At 46.2% G+C, this 18,606-nt stretch overlaps 2 protein-coding genes across 2 annotated transcripts in view; one reads left to right on the plus strand and one right to left on the minus strand.

The window, feature by feature from the left end:
• Window positions 1-18,606, minus strand: part of GIGYF2 (GRB10 interacting GYF protein 2) — a 412,728-nt gene that overhangs the window by 2,082 nt on the left and 392,040 nt on the right. The gene's annotated exons all lie outside the window — the stretch shown is intronic.
• The window catches only part of LOC147018758 (uncharacterized), a 14,480-nt gene continuing 9,851 nt past the window's right edge, over window positions 13,978-18,606 (plus strand). Inside the window, exon 1 of the mRNA XM_085898807.1 lies at window positions 13,978-15,059. Coding sequence (XP_085754933.1) covers window positions 14,084-14,986 — 903 coding nt within the window. The 5' untranslated portion in view covers window positions 13,978-14,083 and the 3' untranslated portion in view covers window positions 14,987-15,059. The remainder of the gene's footprint in view (window positions 15,060-18,606) is intronic.

Raw genomic sequence — 18,606 nt, forward strand, 5'->3', positions numbered from 1 at the left:
CAAAATAATAATCGTAAAATAATGAATTTCTTAATCAATTTGCAAATAGCAGACCTAAACCACCACTGTTTTATTCAAATCTAACTTTTTGAAAATTGAGTAATTAATCTAAGAATAAATAATTAATCGATTAATGAGGAAATCAAAAATACCCTTTATAGCCAAATTACTTGTTCACTGTTGTGTCAAAATATCAGCTTCCTCGCTAAAGGTGCCCGAGATATTGCCTAGATGATAAAGAAAATAATTAAGTAATTAATTAATTAATCAAAAAATAAAAAATACTGTTTTTGCCAAAGCACTTGTTCATGATTGTGCTCACATTTCAATCAAAAATTAATAATTTTCCTTGTATCCTTTCTATCTATACACCTCCTGTAACTACGTGTCTCTCTCTACCCTTTTCCTGATACTTTTCATTGACCCAGCAGCTTCACTCTGCGTTTACAGTTCCAAATTCACCATACACCTCCACAATTTTACTTCAACCTTCCCTTTTCCGAATGTTACACAATCCTTATTTAAAAAACAATAAATTCACTTTTGACTTTACACCTCCCATAGCCACGTGCTTCTCCCGTAACCACGTGATCTGTTTCTACCCTCTGCGTTTATCGATCCAAATTCACCATTCACCTCACAATTTTTTTCTACAACCTCATCATAACCCAATCTTATCCAATCCCCCACACGCTTTCAACAACTCTCCTCACCTACCCCCTCCTCCCTTATCCTACCCTCCCCCTCCCCTCCCATCCCCTGCACCCAAAGCTTGCTCCCATCCTTCATTAAGTGTGGACCTCAAATATCCGGGGCCTTCGCTCAAATCTTCCAGATCTTTCCATACAGGTTGGCACTGACAAATCAGACATAATTTTCCTAACAGAAACCTTCGTCTCTCAAGACGTCTCTGACTCCCAAGTATCTCCTTGGTTACTCCCTCGTCTGGTATGACAGACCTGAGCCTCGTCCTGGTGGAGGAGTTGCTCTCTTCATCAAAGACTCTATTCCTCCCTCTCCATGCAGTGCCCACACTCCCAGGAATACCTCTGGCTATGGCTTCCCCTCCACTCCCACCTCATGTTTATATGTGTACTGTACCATCCACCAAACAGTGATGACTCCATTTACACCTCACTATGCGAAAACATGGACCATCTTCTATCTTCTCATCCAAACTCTCTCTTCCTCATATGTGGTGACTTCAATTGTCATCATGCCAGTTGGCTAGGTGTGGGTACCTCTTTCACCTGTCATGGCACTTCAGCAAAAGCTTTCTGCGACTCATTGGGACTGACTCAATCGGTCAATTTCCCAACCCGGATCTCAACAAATGGTACTCTATCTCTTATTTCAAAGAAACTTGCTCTCCCTCATGCACAGATTTATTCCCTATCGTCTTCAGTTGTCCTACCCTTCCTTCCGCCCATGATTCACTGAAGCTTGTTGCGAGACAATTGTCCTGAAACAACTTGCCTTTGCCTCATGGAAAGCAAACCCAACTGAGGGTAATCTCAGTTCCTTCTATAAAGCTCGGAACAAGTGTATATCTACCCTCAGGAGAGCCAGAAAACAACATCTTTCTCATCTCAAGTCTGAACTCTCAAACCTCTCTCCCTCCTCCAAATCCTGGTGGCATCTAATCAAATCTGTTTCTCATGTATGTTCCCCCTCCCTCCCCTCCCTCACCTCAAATGGCCATACTGCTGACACCGCACATGAAAAGGCCGAGTGCCTAAACTCGGTGTTTGCATCGAAATCTTCTGTCCAAAACCCATCACTTTCTGTATCCACCTTACCCAGTTGCACCCAACTGTCCCTGGACTCTGTGTCCTTTTCTCCTGACAAGGTGGAGAGCTTGCTGTCAAACCTTGACTCAGATTCTGCAACCGGTCCAGACAGCATCAGACCACGTGTCCTAAAAACCTGCTCCTCTGCTCTTGCTCACCCTCTCTCTGTTCTATTTACCCTCTCATTTGCTCAAGGTCATCTGCCATCTGCTTGGAAATCAGCAAACATTACCGCCCTGCATGAAAAAGGTGCAAAAACGGATCCCTGCAACTACTGACCAATCAGCCTTCTCTCAAACATCAGCAAGGTTATGGAATCCATCATCACTTCAGACATTAAATCCTTCCTCTTCTCCATTGGCTTGATTTCCGATCATCGGTTTCAGACCAAGTCACTCTACCCTGGATATGCTGCTTCTGCTCTCCCAACACTGGATTGTGGTCCAAAATGCCAGAAATTAAATCAGAGCCATATTCCCAGACATCTCGCGTGCTTTTGACACTGTCTGGCACCCTGCCCTGCTCACCAAACTCTCTTCCTATGGTATCCTAGGCCATCTCCACTCATGGCTCGCAGACTTCCTCTCCTTTCAGTCAACGTGTGGCCCTAAATGGAGTTCTTTCATCCCTTCTCCCTGTCCAGTTTGGAGTTCCTCAAGGCAGCATTCTGGGTCCTGTTCTTTTTCTGGTTTTCATCAATGATCTCTCCGACTCTCTGGAAAATCCTCTTTATCTCTTTGCTGATGACTCCACCCTCTGCCGTACCATCTGTCATCCCTCAGATCGGCAAGCAGCAGCTTCTTCGCTCACTGCAGATCTGGATAAAATCACAAACTGGTCCAACACGTGGAACATGTCTTTCAATCCGGACAAATTTCACACTCTCACTATGTCTCTCCAAAAGGACTGTTTGTTTGGAGACCCCCCCCCCCCCATCTACTTTCTCAACAATCCTCTGGAAGAAGTCCTTTCTTTCAAGCTTCTGGGTCTCACTATCTGCCATGATTGTTCCTGGGAAAGCCACATTTCCAACCTGGCCTCCAAAGCCAGTCGCCGACTGGGAATCCTCTGTCGTGCAAAGTCCTTCCTCGGCCCACCTGAGCTCCTGACCACTTACAAAGCTTTGTCCGCAGCCTGATGGAGTACTACTTTCTCCTTTGGGCTGGTGCTCTTGCCTCTCACCTTTCACGGCTTCACTTTCACTGTCTGCAGCACCGGGGCAGAGGTACTCTAACACCGGTGCAGTACCATCAACACCCCAACCCCCGGTATATCAACCGCTGGGACTATCTCAGTCAGCTGCACAGTATCAGCTGATTGACCCATTGACTGGGCGACCATATAGGTCCATATATCCTGAGATCCCAGGTAAGGATTGTGATGACATATGTGTGGGGGGAAGTAAAATAACTCAAGGAGCGGTACCCCCTGCCCCCATTTATCCCATGTGAGAAATTGTTCCAGGTGTGCCAGCAGGACCAGCAGCGCAAGGCAGAGAAGGGCGAGATGCGCAAGCCGCTGTCGTGGCATATCAACCGTTTAAGGAACATGAATTGAGATCGATGCGTGACCGAATTTTAGAATGTCGAAATGAACCGCAGACAATTCGTGATATGAATGCCCAATGGGTGGAAACACACCGATGTACTCACCCGGATATCGGCATTGTGTGCCAGGCGATTCTCTCGCCTACAGTGTGGAGAGAGGCTAAGAGGGAAGCAGACTGGCCAGCCGAAGAAGGGGCAGAGTGGACAAATGAGGCCAGACAGAGAGCTCGAGATAGACTATATGATGCTATCCAACTTGCACTTAAGCCCCCAACTTTGGATTGGAATAAAGTGTTTGCTATTCAGCAAAAAGTGGGAGAGAGAGCGGGGAATTTTAAACATCGGTTAATACAAGGGTTCCTAATGCATGGGGGAATTCCAACAGAGGCAGAAATTCCTGAAGGGTTGTTGACTAACTTCCTAATGGAGGGCTTGCGCCCACCCCTGCAAAAAGCAATTAAAATATGTGATGCTCGGGTGGCAGGCCCTCCCTCCCGCAGCTATTTGCACTGTGGCTGACCAATGTGCGGCGAGACATGAGGAGAAGGTAAAGAAGGAAGTAAAGGTTAAGGAAGAAGTGTTTCAGATGGTATTGCGAGATAAGATGAGAGAATCACTTGACCCTCCCTTTCGTCCTCGGGGACCTGCAATTTCAGATGAGGAAGAGGAGTCTGATTCAGAAGAGGATGAGGGTCAACGGCAATCACTTCTGGAAAGGGGAAGGTGCCCCCCCCCCAAGACCCCACAAACGGTCAGATTGGAGACCCCAGAATCGATCGCGGAATAGGGGTCAGGAAGACAGACGAGGGGCACTCCCCCACCAGATGCTTGTTTTGTGTGTGGAAAGAGAGGGCATTGGAAACGAAATTGTCCCAAAGGAAGACGGGGACCAGGTCCCCCACTTGCAAACTCACGAAGGTATTGACAGGATGAGAGTGGACCCTCGAGGGAAGGAGCAATGCTGACATTGAGCCCAACGGAGTAGCTGACCCATACTCTGAACATCTCAGGCAAGGAGCTTTCCTTCTTGGTCGACACGGGGGCCACTCGCTCCACAATTGCAGTCAAAGAACTGCCAGGGGTTGAGAAATCGAGAAATAGCGTGCAGGTATTGTAGTCCGGGAGCCCACTGAGGTTTAATCATAATTTTGGGTGCAAAAGGTTTGGGGTGCGGGATGTGCCCATGGGGCCCGTGGGAGTCTGGGAAGGCGATTCTTAAGTGTCGTGTATGGTGCGTTTGGTTGTCAGCACCACCTGGATGAGCAGAAAATCACTTTCAGTCATAATTTTGAGTGCAAGCGCAATTCAAGCATAGATCGACAGATAATTATGTACTGATTATAAATCAGCTACTTAAGAACAAAATCCATGGTGCATATCCAATTAAGAACACCATCAATTAGCATCAATTTTTTTTATGCAACCATTTTAATCATAATTTTCAGTGTAAGGTTAAAACAAGTGCCAAAGTGTAGAGCACAGTGCTGCTAAACACAATCAAGTACTTAAGAACGATTCTTTTGGTGCGTTCCGTGCTTAAGAAATGGTAAAGTGAATGCCAAGAAGGGTCAAAGGTCACCGTGGGGTCACCACATGATGTATGAGAGAGTTAATCATAATTGGGAGTGCAAGCGCAATTCATGCATGGATCGACAGATAATCATGTACTGATTATAAATCAGCTACTTAAGAACAAAATCCATGGTGCATATCCAATTAAGAACAACATTAATGAGTGTCAATTTGCACTTTTAATCATAATTTTCAGTGCAAGGTTTAAACAAGTGCCAAAGTGTAGAGCACAATGCCGCTAAACACAATAAAGTACTTAAGAACGATTCTTATGGTGCGTTCCGTGCTTAAGAACGGGTCAAAGAGCTCGTGTGAGAGTTACAAGCATTGACGTTCTCGTGTTTGAAATCGGTGCTTGTCAGTTACCTAAGGTTTTTTTTTCCTCCAGGGGTCTTTGTGGTCAATCGGTCAGTGAATTGCCTAGGGCGGGGATTCTACAGCAGGCGAGACATTAACAAAACACATGGCATGTCAGATCATATTTGTATTAACTGAGAAACAATTTAAACTCGACAAAGTCGTTTCCTCCTAAATCCTTCGTTTCCTCCGAACTCCTAACCCCAGTAATCTACAAGGTCATCTAACCAAACCTCAGGTGTGGCCCAAATTATGCCATGTCGTGTTCGTCATGCTTATTACGTCATGTCGTGTTCGTCATGCTTATTACGTCATGTCGTGTTCGTCATGTTTATTGCGTCATGTCGTGTTTGTCATGTTTTAGTACGTCATATTGTGTTAGTCATGTATATTACGTCATGCCGTGTTTGTCCTGTTTATTACGTTATGTCGTGTTCGTCATCGAACATCATCTCGTCATCTGATGATTGCACCAGATCATCCGTCTTGTCGTCGCTCTCGACGTCCACGTCGGCCACCAACGCGTCCGGCATCTGTGGCCCTTCCAACCACACGATATCATAGGATTGCCCGTCGTCTGCCACTGCCCAACTGTCTTCGACTGTCGGGTGAATCTGGATTCAAGCATTTGTGGCTCCGCCCCACATCTTTGCTACGAATGCCGCCCTGTGTGTATGCATTTTGATCTCAGATTCGCATGGGGGAAGACTGCTCCTGTCTAGGCCAGCCAGCTTGTGGAGCGGATTCGCGGAGTTCGCCTTTGGTCTGAAGGCCTTCTCAAACTTTTGGTAGCGAAAGTCGTTGAGGGCCACCTTCTTCCTGACACCATAGAGCTCACATGTGAAGTCTTGCAGCGTTTTACATGTAGACGTGCTCACAAATGGACATTCGGCGAGTTGACAAAACGACCCTGGTACTCTCAAGTATTGCCAGTGGCCTCGCTTTACCTTTCCTCACGAATGTGGATGTAAAGTCGCTACCCATGAAGGCATGCAGGCCAGGGAGTGCAGAACACATGTCCCGTCCCAGAGAGGTGGCTATGGCAATAATCGCTACCGACGTTTGTTACCGACGTCGGTTACCGACGTCGGCTACAAATACCGACGTTTGTTCCCAGTTCCTGTGTCCATCCAGATCCTTGCTCCAAACTTCGTGCTGTGGAAGAGGAGAATGATGGCAACGTCGGTATCTGATGCCCGATGACAATGTGATTCGCTCCGTCGGTGTCGATCGATTTGACATGCAGGGCAATACGCGTGTCCGCCTCATCGTGGTTGGTGGCCAATTCATTGACCAGTTCCCTGTTGACTTCTCCGTCTCTCACAAAGAAGTGGAAACATTCCTGCTGATGGCCAAGGGGGTTTGGGTTGCCGGTTGCCGATGATACGTGCGTACTGAGGTTTTCGCCATTCAGTGGCTAGGAACGACGGAAGCTGCTGCTTTTGAAGGATATCGACTGAAGCGCTTCATTCATGTTTTGACGCCGTTGATCTGCTCCTGTAATGATGTATTCTCTGTTTGTCGCACCTCTGCGACACCGTTCATTGCACTTGATGGAAGGTGTTGTGTACGCGTCAAAGACGAGGTCGACGCATTGTGGGGAGAGTGAAACTGCTTGAGTGAGGATCGAAGCAGCGAGTCCCCCATAGGTGGCTGGCAAGTTCGGTGGGAGGGTGTGAAGTAGATAGTTCCCATCTACTACAGCTGCACTTACACTTTCAGGCGAGGACTTGTCAACTCTCGATTCCAGACTCTGCAACAGCGTACGTTTGGATGTTTTCGCCATTGTGCCATCGCATTCACAACGTGATAGTGGGACAGGTGTTTGCGGGTAGGAGAAGACATGTTTGAGGTCCATTTTCTTTCTCGATGCGACCACAGCTAGACGACCAGTGAGGTTTCGTGTCCATTTCAGGGCAGCGATCTTCTTGTCGGAAGCCCGCTTGTTCTTCACGCATGCCTCTTTGAATGAGCTGAATTTCACCCTCTTGATTGGTTGTTCAAATTGTTTGGGGTCACTCTGGCATGCCTCGACAAACTCCCTGTGTAGTTGTTGGCCTCGGCGAGGAACACTGAGTAAGCACTCTCACACGGCGTCGTCAGCAGCTTTCCCAGTATAAATGTTGTACAGTGTTGGGGAGGTACTGGCGGTGGACGGTTCAAAAGGATTGCACGTATCTGTGATCTGTTGCATGACCTTACGTCGGTCGCCACAAACTCGTTTCATACATGCAGGTTTTAACTCAGCTGTTGCGTCTTCATGAACTGTAATTCCAAGCATTTCCCGAACTGTGGCGATACATGCAGCCCGGGCTGACTTCGTTATCATCCACCACAACCTGGCACTGAAGTTGTAGGTGGCCGATGATAACCCCGTCATCCGTGACGCAGCATCGGCGTTAACAGTCTGTTCGAGGGTTAGGTCCACCAGACATCGACTGAATGGATGGTCAGTCCTTCTCTCAGTGAAGGCGCCTGCCTTCAGGATGTCACGAAGCCCGGGATGCGTCTCATCAATGTTGAGCAGGTCCATGTGGAATTTGGAGAGCCAACGGGAGTAATTCACATGATTTGTCACGAAGAATAATGCTATGACTTCCATGAGTGTGTATGTGAACAGATTGATGTCATTATTCCTGATTGCGCGTTCGAGGTCATGGTAAGCCTGTATGTATGCGACATACATCAGCCAGAACTGCGCGGTGGCACCATGCGCTCCCAGTCGCGTCTGTTCAGTGAAGCGGCCATATGACTCCGCACAGTCTTTGAACAGATCGAACAATTCAATTTCCTGGGATATATTAGTTCCTGGGATGAACTCAAATTCTTGAAACATGTCCCTGATCTCATTTTTGGACTCGTATGTGGCCAGGAATGCATTGAAGTGTTGAATTTCGAATGCGAGGGCGAGGATCGGATGTAGGCTCTTGCACCTATTGAAATGTTTTCCGTCTAAGAATCTTCTCAACGATCCTGGTGCGAGTACACCGCATTCTGTCAGCATCTTCGGTCCGCCGGATTCTGCAATGAGCTTGCCAATTGCCTTGAAAAATGCCATCTCAATGTGGAAAGCACCCGGCATAATAAATATGTCGTCGTACTGGGGACTTTCCGTTTCCTGTATCTGAAGAGCCGGTTTGGCTGCATTCAGCTCGTATGTGAGGACGGCGTATTCCTGATTGCATTCGTGGTCGCATTTCTGAACTCTTTTCATGGTCTCCCATACAACTGCCCAGGCAGTGATCGGCTCCTGGATGTTCCTCATGTATAGTACCACCTGTTTTGGAAGGTTGTCGACGTAGAACTTGGAGTTGAAACCAACTCACATTGGAATATTCTCGATTTGCAGCACGTGATGCATGAGCCAAAGAAAATCCAACTTCCGTCCTTTCCTGCTTACGTCTAGCTGATTCCATATATCCGCGACATTGTAGCTGAAGACCGACATCTTCGGTATCTTCTGGTATGGCTCAAGTGACACCTAACTGACGTCTTGTTTTCTCTTTCGTGATTTGCGCTGTCGTGACGACGGTTGTGAAGATGGCTGTGTTGCACACCGCAGATTATCAGGTGTTGCATTAAATGATGCACTGCCTTCAACCTGGTACAATATTCCCATCGTGTCATGTAAGGTGTCTGCCCCAGACAACATGTTTGACAGTTCATCAAAGTTATCAAACGCTACTCCCAGAGGCAGGTTTGGGACTGTGCCGTCGGGACATGTCTGTTCTTTTTCATGGATGGCGTATCCCACAGCTGTTTCTAGTTCTCCCACTGCTGAGTAGTTCAGACGGTGCCCAAATCTATTGAGCATGGTAACGAGCTGTTTGCTCCCTGTCATTGATTTCACAGCGATACCAAGAGCGACGTGCTTTTTTGGCTTCACGTTGCCTCTTCCCACCACAAACAGCGCATCTTGACTTGTTGAATTGGAGCATCGTCTAACTCTCTCCATGTAACGATCTGGATTTGGTCCACCATATAGTACGCTGAAGAATGTTCATTACGTTCACTCTTCAAAGCTGCCTTGGACGCCGCAGCCAATAAATCCTTCCTACAGCTATGATGGTAATGAACCTCCTTTGCTACGAAGTCTACATCGGAGAATTTAACTACTAGCTGTTCATCTCCTAAGATCTGTGCGGCTTCCTTGATTTTAGTTTCGGCATGTTTGGTGAGACATGCACCCGTTACCTCAATTTGACCCTTTCTATTCTTACGCTCTTTGTTGCACAATACATACTCTTTCGGAAATATTCCTGATGTAGACGCCATTGGCAAAGGAACTTCTACAGCAGACCGCAAAAGAGGTTTGGGGGCCATATTGGCGAGTGGCATCACCACAGTCCTCTGAGGAACTGCAGTGAAGCTCTTGCAACATCAACTGTGGTAACCATCAGTTTCTGTGGGTTCACTTGGTAGTGATTTGATTACATTACAATACCGAGATGTGGAAAAGTTCTTCTTTTCTCCACGGATAATGGATTTTCTCTGTACGATGGCTCATGGATCAGCGTTGAACGACAGTATGCCCTCACTTGATGTCTTGCCTTTCTGATCGATGTGCAGGATGCAGCGTTTTGCATCATTCGTGTCTGATGTGTCGGCAACAAAAAGCGCGACTTCTCACTAAAAAAATCGCAGCTCAACAATTATATTAACTGTGACAAAAGGGAGCGTGAGAGATGGATGAACGTTAACAGTTGAAGGCCGCATCATAATGGGTCGTCGAAGGAATTGTGTGGAAGTTATAGACGAAGTATGCACGAGTTCACACGAGTCGATTTTCATCGAGGATCCAGAATATGTAACTGAGATTGTGTATAAAGTGTCATCTGCTTACCACATGGCGTCTCATTTGGGATGTCGGCGTAACGGCCGACTCTTGTGACGTATCGGCCATATGATGGGGCGTAACGGCCGACTTGTGTGACGTATCGGCCGGGTGATCTGGTGTTCTGGCAGACTCATTGCCAGTATCCTGGATGCCGTGGCATCCTAACATGAAAATCAATGAAACATGGATAATTCATCAATAGAAGTTCACAGAGACAAGGATTGAGATCAGGTCCGTGACATGGCTGTATGGGGATAAAACAGATGCTGTTCATAAAAGCGCCTGCTCTACTTCCGGGTTATTTCAACCCCAACCCCCTCCAGACCCCCCTGTCCAGATTTGATGAGGACTACCATAGTAGATATCTCCAGCTATCGCACAAAAATGATTTTTGACGAGAAATACAGAAAATTTACCATCCTTTTTGTTGGACATGATGATGCATACCCGTCCGGCACGGCGTGTGATCCCATTCTGGCCTGCGCTAGCAATAACGTTATACATCATCGAAAGGCAGCACAGCAACGGCAGCCTCGGTACCTACGTAGAACACAGCGTGCTGACAGACACGCGTTCATTCTTATGCATGACTTCCAAGAAAACACCAGAACCCATTTATGCGTGTGCTGAAATTTCCCGAAGCATCGTTCACACAGGAAGGCACACATCGACCTGGTGACCTTTGACCCGTTCTTAAGCACGGAACGCACCAAAAGAATCGTTCTTAAGCACTCAATTGTGTTTAGCAGCATTGTGCTCTACACTTTGGCACTTGTTTTAACCTTGCACTGAAAATTATGATTAAAAGTGCTAATTGATGCTAATTAATGGTGTTCTTAATTGGATATGCACCATGGATTTTGTTCTTAACTAGCTGATTTATAATCAGTACATAATTATCTATCGATCCATGCTTGAATTGCACTTGCACTCGAAATTATGATTAAAAGTGATTTTTCTGCTCATCCAGGTGGTGCTGACAACAAAACGCACCATGCGCGACACTTAAGAATCGCCTTCCCAGACTCCCACAGGTCCCATGGGCACATCCCGCACCCCAAACCTTTTGCACCAAAAATTATGATTAAACCTCAGTGGGCTCCCGGACTATTGGGTTTAGGGGGTAAGATTGAAACGTCAGGCACAACAGCACAATTTCCGGAAAGATGTGGACCACTGCAGGAGAAACATGCATTCCTTCTCACCACCACCACCACACCAGTGAACTTGTTACGTCGAGACTTGCTATGTAAGTTAGGATGCACGATAGCATGTACAAAGAAAGGGGTATTTGTTGACATCCCCCCCAAAGAAAGCACAATTAGCAATGATGGTTTTAATGGCACCGCACCCAGTTGTTGATTGGTGGAGGTTGCCGAAACCGCCGAATAGTGATGTTTTAATGTGCTTCGATGCGATCTTGGTCGAGAGCCAAAGCATGCAAAATTGGCTAGAAAATGCACAGGTAACGACACGTACTTATTATGATCCCCCACATTGTACAATTTACGATGATGCCACCGGAAATGATGTTGAATTTGCAAAAAGGATAGCTCCGCGTTTGGGAAAGTGTGATAAGTTGTCCGTTTGCCGCTTAATGATTGGAAAAGAAGGCATTACAGTGGAAGTTAAGCTCACAGAAGAACAGAAGCAATTGACGAAGTATCCATTGGAGGGAGCCTCGCATGAAACAATAACCACAACGATGGGATATCACCCAAAGGATTTAGGCTTTATGGTTTATCGCCTGCAGGGGGCAGCGGTGGCTTGCTCCGCAACTCTGTTACATTGGCAAGTGCATAAATTGGTGAATAACGAAGGGTGGGTCTGCGATTTAAAGAAACAGATTCTACAAGGGATGGTGGAGGAGGTTGATCTGCCTCCAAAACGTGAGATGCTGACGAGAACTGTAAATGAGACGAAGGATTTAGAAAGTCTGCGAGAAGAGGTTCCGCGAGAATTGTGGACCCGGCATGATAATGACGTGGGTCGCATCATCGGGGCAGCACCCTTAGTGGTCAAACTCAAACCTGGAGCGCGTTGGCCAAATGTACGCCAATATCCTCTCCGAAAAGAGGCGGAAGCCGGAATAGCACCGGTAATTAAATCACTGAAAGAACAAGGGATAATTGTGTAAACTTCAAGTCCGTGTAACACACCAATATTGCTGGTTAAAAGGTCACAGAAGGATAAGTGGAGATTTGTTCAAGACCTGCGAGAGGTAAACGAGGTGATTCAAAGTGTTTATCATCTACATGTACACTTTAACGAAGTTATGTACATACACACTTTAAAGTTGTATGAAATGTACACGTCCACTTTCGCACACTCAACATCACCTCTGAGTTTATGTACATTTTAAAACTGAACAAGGTACGTTTTCATTCCAACGAAAATATTCATGATTAAAATTTGAAGTCTTTAATTTAAAAAAAACATGTCCTTTTGTCGGTGTTTTGTACAGTATGTACTGTATGGTGTCGAGATGTCCAGTGGTGTGTTCAGTAACCGAGCAGCAAGCTAGTGCTTGCCAAGCCAGCCGTTCCTTATCAACAGTTGCTCATGGAGTGCTTGCTTGAGTTCTTCAGCGACTTGACGAGAGCTCTACAAGAAACTTGGTAACTGAACACACCCCAGATCAATTGCATGGCGATGAGGATAAACATCCATATCATCACTTCTTTCAGCCATATCAACAAATTTGTGCTTCAAGGGTTGCGGTGGGAAGAGGCAGGGAAGGGGTTGGGGTGGGAGGAGGCAGGGGAAGGGGTTGGGGTGGGAGGAGGCAGGGAAAGGGGTTGGGGTGGGAGGAGGCAGGGGAAGGGGTTGGGGTGGGAGGAAGCAGGGGAAGGGGTTGGGGTGGGAAGAGGCAGGGGTGGGGTGGGAGGAAGCAGGGGAAGGGGTTGGGGTGGGAAGAGGGACCCGACATTGCCCGGCAACAACGGGTACCCCTGCAAGTATCCATATATAATGGAGCAAGTGTTGGTATGTATATATGTATGTCCACTCTTTACCCATTGCTTGGTGAGCTGGTGTAACACCACCCACAATTTTAACTTTAAAAAACAATCATATGTCCTCTATTTTGGTAAGTGTAAGACATCTTCAGAAGTGTCATATTTGCAATCGCTATGCCCTCCCTTACAAGTTTCCGTTCAGTGTAAAACAACCCAAGCGACTGTTAAAAGGATCATCAAATCTCGAAAGGGTGAGCTGAGAGACGTGGGCCTTGTGAAGGGGACAGTAAGTACAAGCTTCAGGACTCTGGTGTCAGGCCATGGCAAGTGAAATTGGAATTATCTGAGCTATATAATCATGATGTATAATATATGCACATACCCAGGAATCATATTTTTACTTCTGTACTTAACCCAGGTTATTTTTTGGGAGAGATCAATGCAGAGATTTGTTACCTATACACCGTCCAAATGAAGGGATATCAGAAGAACATGTCATACACTTGGAACAAGATCGCCCAAAGCGAGGTTACTCTGCGAGTACATATAACAATTACACCAAAATTTTGATTCAAATTGAACTATGTGTTCACGACAAAGTGTCATCCCATATTGTTTGGCATTGAATCTCTTGAATGGTGTCCCTCCTGCCATCTTTATAAATAGAGAAACAGGTTGAAGTTAAGCAATGATCCATGATACACTACCCATGGGTAGGATTATAAAAGCATCTGCAGATTTATCTGGGGAGAAAGATACAAGGATGAGAGTCATAGGGCTATTTCTAACCAGGGAAGTGCATGGTGAACAATACAACAGATGTAACCTTGATTTCAAAGCTTGACAAACATTACAGCACTCACAAATCATGAGTTTGAAGGGCTATGATGACGACAACAAAGAACAACAACATTGCAGCATTCAAATTATCCAGCTTACCAATTTTGCAAACTCAACAGCTTCAACACAGTGGTTTCGGTACACTCACCTTTGGTAACACTTGGTGAAGTCTCGGTTGGCGTCATGCTGACTGTGTCCCGTTTTGTTCTGGAAGAAACAACCTCAGACAAAAATGTGGAAAGCTCTGCTTCTTTGCTGATGAGAGATGAAATTCCAGTTGTCATGGGTATCTTACTTGTGGGGCTGGTGCTGATGAGAGATGAAATTCCAGTTGTCATGGGCATCTTACTGGTGGGGCTGGGGCTGATGAGAGATGAAATTCCAGTTGTCATGGGCATCGTACTGGTGCTAATGGTGCTGATGAGAGATGAAATTCCAGTTGTCATGGGCATCGTACTGGTGGGGCTGGTGCTGATGAGAGATGAAATTCCAGCTGTCATGGCCATCTTACTGGTGCTGATGGTGCTGATGAGAGATGAAATTCCAGTTGTCATGGGCATCGTACTGGTGGGGCTGGTGCTGATGAGAGATGAAATTCCAGTTGTCATGGGCATCATACTGGTGGGGCTGGTGCTGATGAGAGATGAAATTCCAGCTGTCATGGCCATCTTACTGGTGCTGATGGTGCTGATGAGAGATGAAATTCCAGTTCTCATGGGCATCGTACTGGAGGGGCTGGTGCTGATGAGAGATGAAATTCCAGTTGTCATGGGCATCGTACTGGTGGGGCTGGTGCTGATGAGAGATGAAATTCCAGTTGTCATGGGCATCGTACTGGTGGGGCTGGTGCTGATGAGAGATGAAATTCCAGTTGTCATGGGCATCGTACTGGTGGGGCTGGTGCTGATGAGAGATGAAATTCCAGTTGTCATGGGCATCTTACTGGTGGGGCTGGTGCTGATGAGAGATAAAATTCCAGCTGTCATGGCCATCTTACTGGTGCTGATGAGAGATGAAATTCCAGTTGTCATGGGTGCCGTACTGGTGGGGCTGGTACCAGTGGGTTTGACTGTAGATCTGGAATGACCAAGATGTGTGGAAATGGCAGCAGAGGTGCTTGAAGATTTGTGTTCATGATTTGTTTTCACAGTTGCTTCATCTATTTCAAAACAAAATGAATTTATTTTGTGGTATTCTAATTTATAGTGCACAATCAACTTACACCAGCTTGGGCAACCAGCTCAGGTATTCGCTAACCTCAAAGTTGGTGTAAAAATCACCAATTCACTCCTTGCTCGCATTAATGGTATTGTCGCATCAGTGGGTCCATAAACGCAGACCATCTGAGCTGGAGGTCTGATTACAAAGGCCTCCGTGAATGACTAAATTATGTTTTCCGAATTTACTGCGTTCTTTTAATTATTACAATCCCCTCAGGAGTGCCCAAAAAAAACCCAAAACTGGTGGTTGCCCATGCATGGGAAGGTAGGAAGGTGGGAAGATGTTTCTTAGAAATAATGTTTGTGAGCAGGTGGAGCACACTTTTGAGTTGCGGCCAAAATCCCTGTGTGTGATGAGGATGATAATACACATCATCACAACAGCAACGATCACACCCACAATGATGAGGATGATCGCTTTTGTGGTGCTCAGGGGATCTGCACCAATGACAGCTCATTAATAGCCAGATTCAAGTGAATTCTGAACTCCAACTATTGCTGTAGTGTTATAGTCATCACAAAAGTCGATTGGTTATTGATCAATGTGATACAAAGCATTTGAGAAGGGGAGGAAGGGAGGGGTAAGATTGGTTTTCTCTGTGGTAATGACAGACCCAGCTTTTAATGGACTTCAACTTTTCTTTCACACAAAAATAATACAGCAAACGATGTGGGATGACGACAAGACACTTGAATGTTTATTTTGACTGATGTGGAGCAATGACATATTATCTTGCAGACCACCTGTGTTGGCTTGGCTTTTCAAAGCCCACAGCTATAAACTCTTATCCTGGTGTTCCACATGGCCGCTTACTTTTCCGCTTAATGATTGGAAAAGAAGGCATTACAGTGGAACTTAAGCTCACAGAAGGACAGAAGCAATTGACGAAGTATCCATTGGAGGTAACTTCGCATGAAACAATAACCACAGCGATGGGATATCACCCAAAGGATTTAGGCTTTATGATTTATCACCTGCGGGGGGCAGCGGTGGCTTGCTCCACAACTCTGTTACATTGGCAAGTGCATAAATTGGTGAATAATGAAGGATGGATCTGTGATTTAAAGAAGCAGGTTCTACAAGGGATGGTGGAGGAAATTGATCTGCCTCCAAAACGTGAGATGCTGATGAGAACTGTAAGTGAGACGAAGGATTCAGAAAGTCTGCGAGAAGAGGTTCCGCAAGAATTGTGGACCCGGCAGCACCCTTTGTGGTCAAACTCAAACCTGGAGCGCGTTGGCCAAATGTACGCCAATATCCTCTCCGAAAAGAGGCAGAAGCCAGAATAGCACCGGTAAGTAAATCACTGAAAGAACAAGGGATAATTGTGTAAACTTCAAGTCTGTGTAACACACCAATATTGCCGGTTAAAAAGCCACAGAAGGATAAGTGGAGATTTGTTCAAGACCTGCGAGAGGTAAATGAGGTGATTCAAAGTGTTCACCCAGTCGTACCTAGTGCAGAGGTGCTGATAACATCTATCCCTGCAAACTCCACTCATTTCACGGTAATTGATTTGTGTTTCGCGTTTTTCTCAGTCCCTTTTGCAAAGAAATCACAATTTTTATTCACTTTTACGTTTAATGGCTGCCAATATACATGGAAGGTCCTGCCCAGGGCTTTGCTGATAGCCCTTCATTGTTTTCGCGTGCGCTGCATGAGGACCGAGATAATGTGGTATTTAGAGGAAATTCAGTGCTGCTACAATATGTGGATGATTTGCTAATTTGTTCCCCAAATAGGGAAGCGTGTGAAAAAGATACGCTGCAGCTGCTTCAGGCGTTGGCGAAGAAAGGCCATAAAGTAAACAGAGACAAACTGCAACTGGTGTAGGAGAAGGTTAAGTATTTGGGGCACCACATTTCGCACGGGAAAAGAGAGTTGGACAAGGGAAGGGTAACTTCAATTGCGGAAGTACCCCACCTCGTACAAAAAAGGATATGCGGTTCCTAGGCATGGCAACCTACTGCAGGCAGTGGATTGTCGATTATGCAATTCTGATAAAGGAGCTATATGTTGTGGTAGGTAAGAATCAGCCCAATGTTATCGAGTGGCCTGAAGGAATGGAGGAGTGTTTTAATAAAGTGAAAGTAGCACTCTCGACAGCCCCGGCTCTGGGCCTTCCATATTACGAAAAGCCGTTTTTCCTTTATTCTCATGTAATAAAAGGGTTTGCACAAACTGTGCTGATGCAGCAGCACGGTGACCGCCAATGCCCAATAGCATACTTCAGCCAAAGGTTAGACCCAGTTGAACGCGGCCTGCCACTCTGCTTACAAGCCGTGGCCGTGGCAAGTTCTGCTGTTAAACGCACGGCGGAAATCGTAATGGGTCATCCTCTTATCTTGAGAGTTCTCCACTGTGTAGCGTCTCTTCTGACACAGAAACAGACACAACACATAACTAATACGCGACTGATGCAGTATGAAATGACCTTGCTCCATCGACCGAACCTCCAGATAGAGCGTTGTAACATTCTTAATCCAGCTTCTTTATTACCAACAGAGGAAGATGGCAATTCTCACGATTGTTCCGAAGTGATCCAGGTGGTATCCATGGTGCGACCGGACCTGAAGGACCAGCTGTTGGAGAATCCTGACTCAACCTTGTTTGTTGACGGATCAGCTAACTGAGGTCAGGATGGTTCAGATCATGCAGGTTATGCAGTTTGTGCTGATGGGACAATTAAGGAAGCAGCTAGTCTGCCATCGCACTACTCCGCACAGCAGGCGGAGCTATGCACACTCATTGGGGCTCTCGAATTGTCAGCTGGTCAGACAGTCAATATATACACTGATTCCAACTATGCATTTGACGTGGTACATGACAAAGGTGCTATCTGGAGAATGCAAGTGTTTTTAACCTCCGCAGGCACACCCATTCAGAATGGCAGTGTAATTTCTGAGCTTCTAGCAAGCATCATGCTACCTAAAGCGATAGCTCTCATTAAGTGCCGAGCACACCAGAAACTAACAACAAATGTGGATAAAGGAAATAATAGAGCAGACAAAGCCACTAAGGTGGCTGCGGAACACTCCATTCCCTTGGTAATGCCGGTACGTATAGCAAATGAGCATGTTAAGCTACACCAATAAAGCTTACCAGGTACCATTGCCATCCAAGCTGCAGCACCAATTATTGACCATGACAAATGGCAGGCAAAAGGAGGAATAATGGATGGAGATGGACTATGGATAAACAATGGGAAAGTTAGAGCGCAAGTCGAGATCCTGCCGTGGCTTGCACGCATGGCCCATTTGAATGGACATGTGTGCAAGAGGGGGACTGTGAGACAGGTGCAAGAATCATGGTGTGTGCCAGGAATTGGGAAAGCAGCCAAAGAGGTCTGCAGGAGTTGCCAGGTATGTCAACAGCACAATAAACAGATGACAGGTAAAACACGCAAGTTAGGCGCTCATCCCCGTCCGTGGGGTCCTTTTGTACACCTGCAAATAGATTTCATCAATATGCCTCCGTCATGCGGC

The sequence above is a fragment of the Eptatretus burgeri genome, chromosome 10 (assembly GCF_056783735.1).
Source record: "Eptatretus burgeri isolate ZD-2024b chromosome 10, Ebu_testis_v1, whole genome shotgun sequence".
Lineage (NCBI taxonomy): Eukaryota > Metazoa > Chordata > Myxini > Myxiniformes > Myxinidae > Eptatretus > Eptatretus burgeri.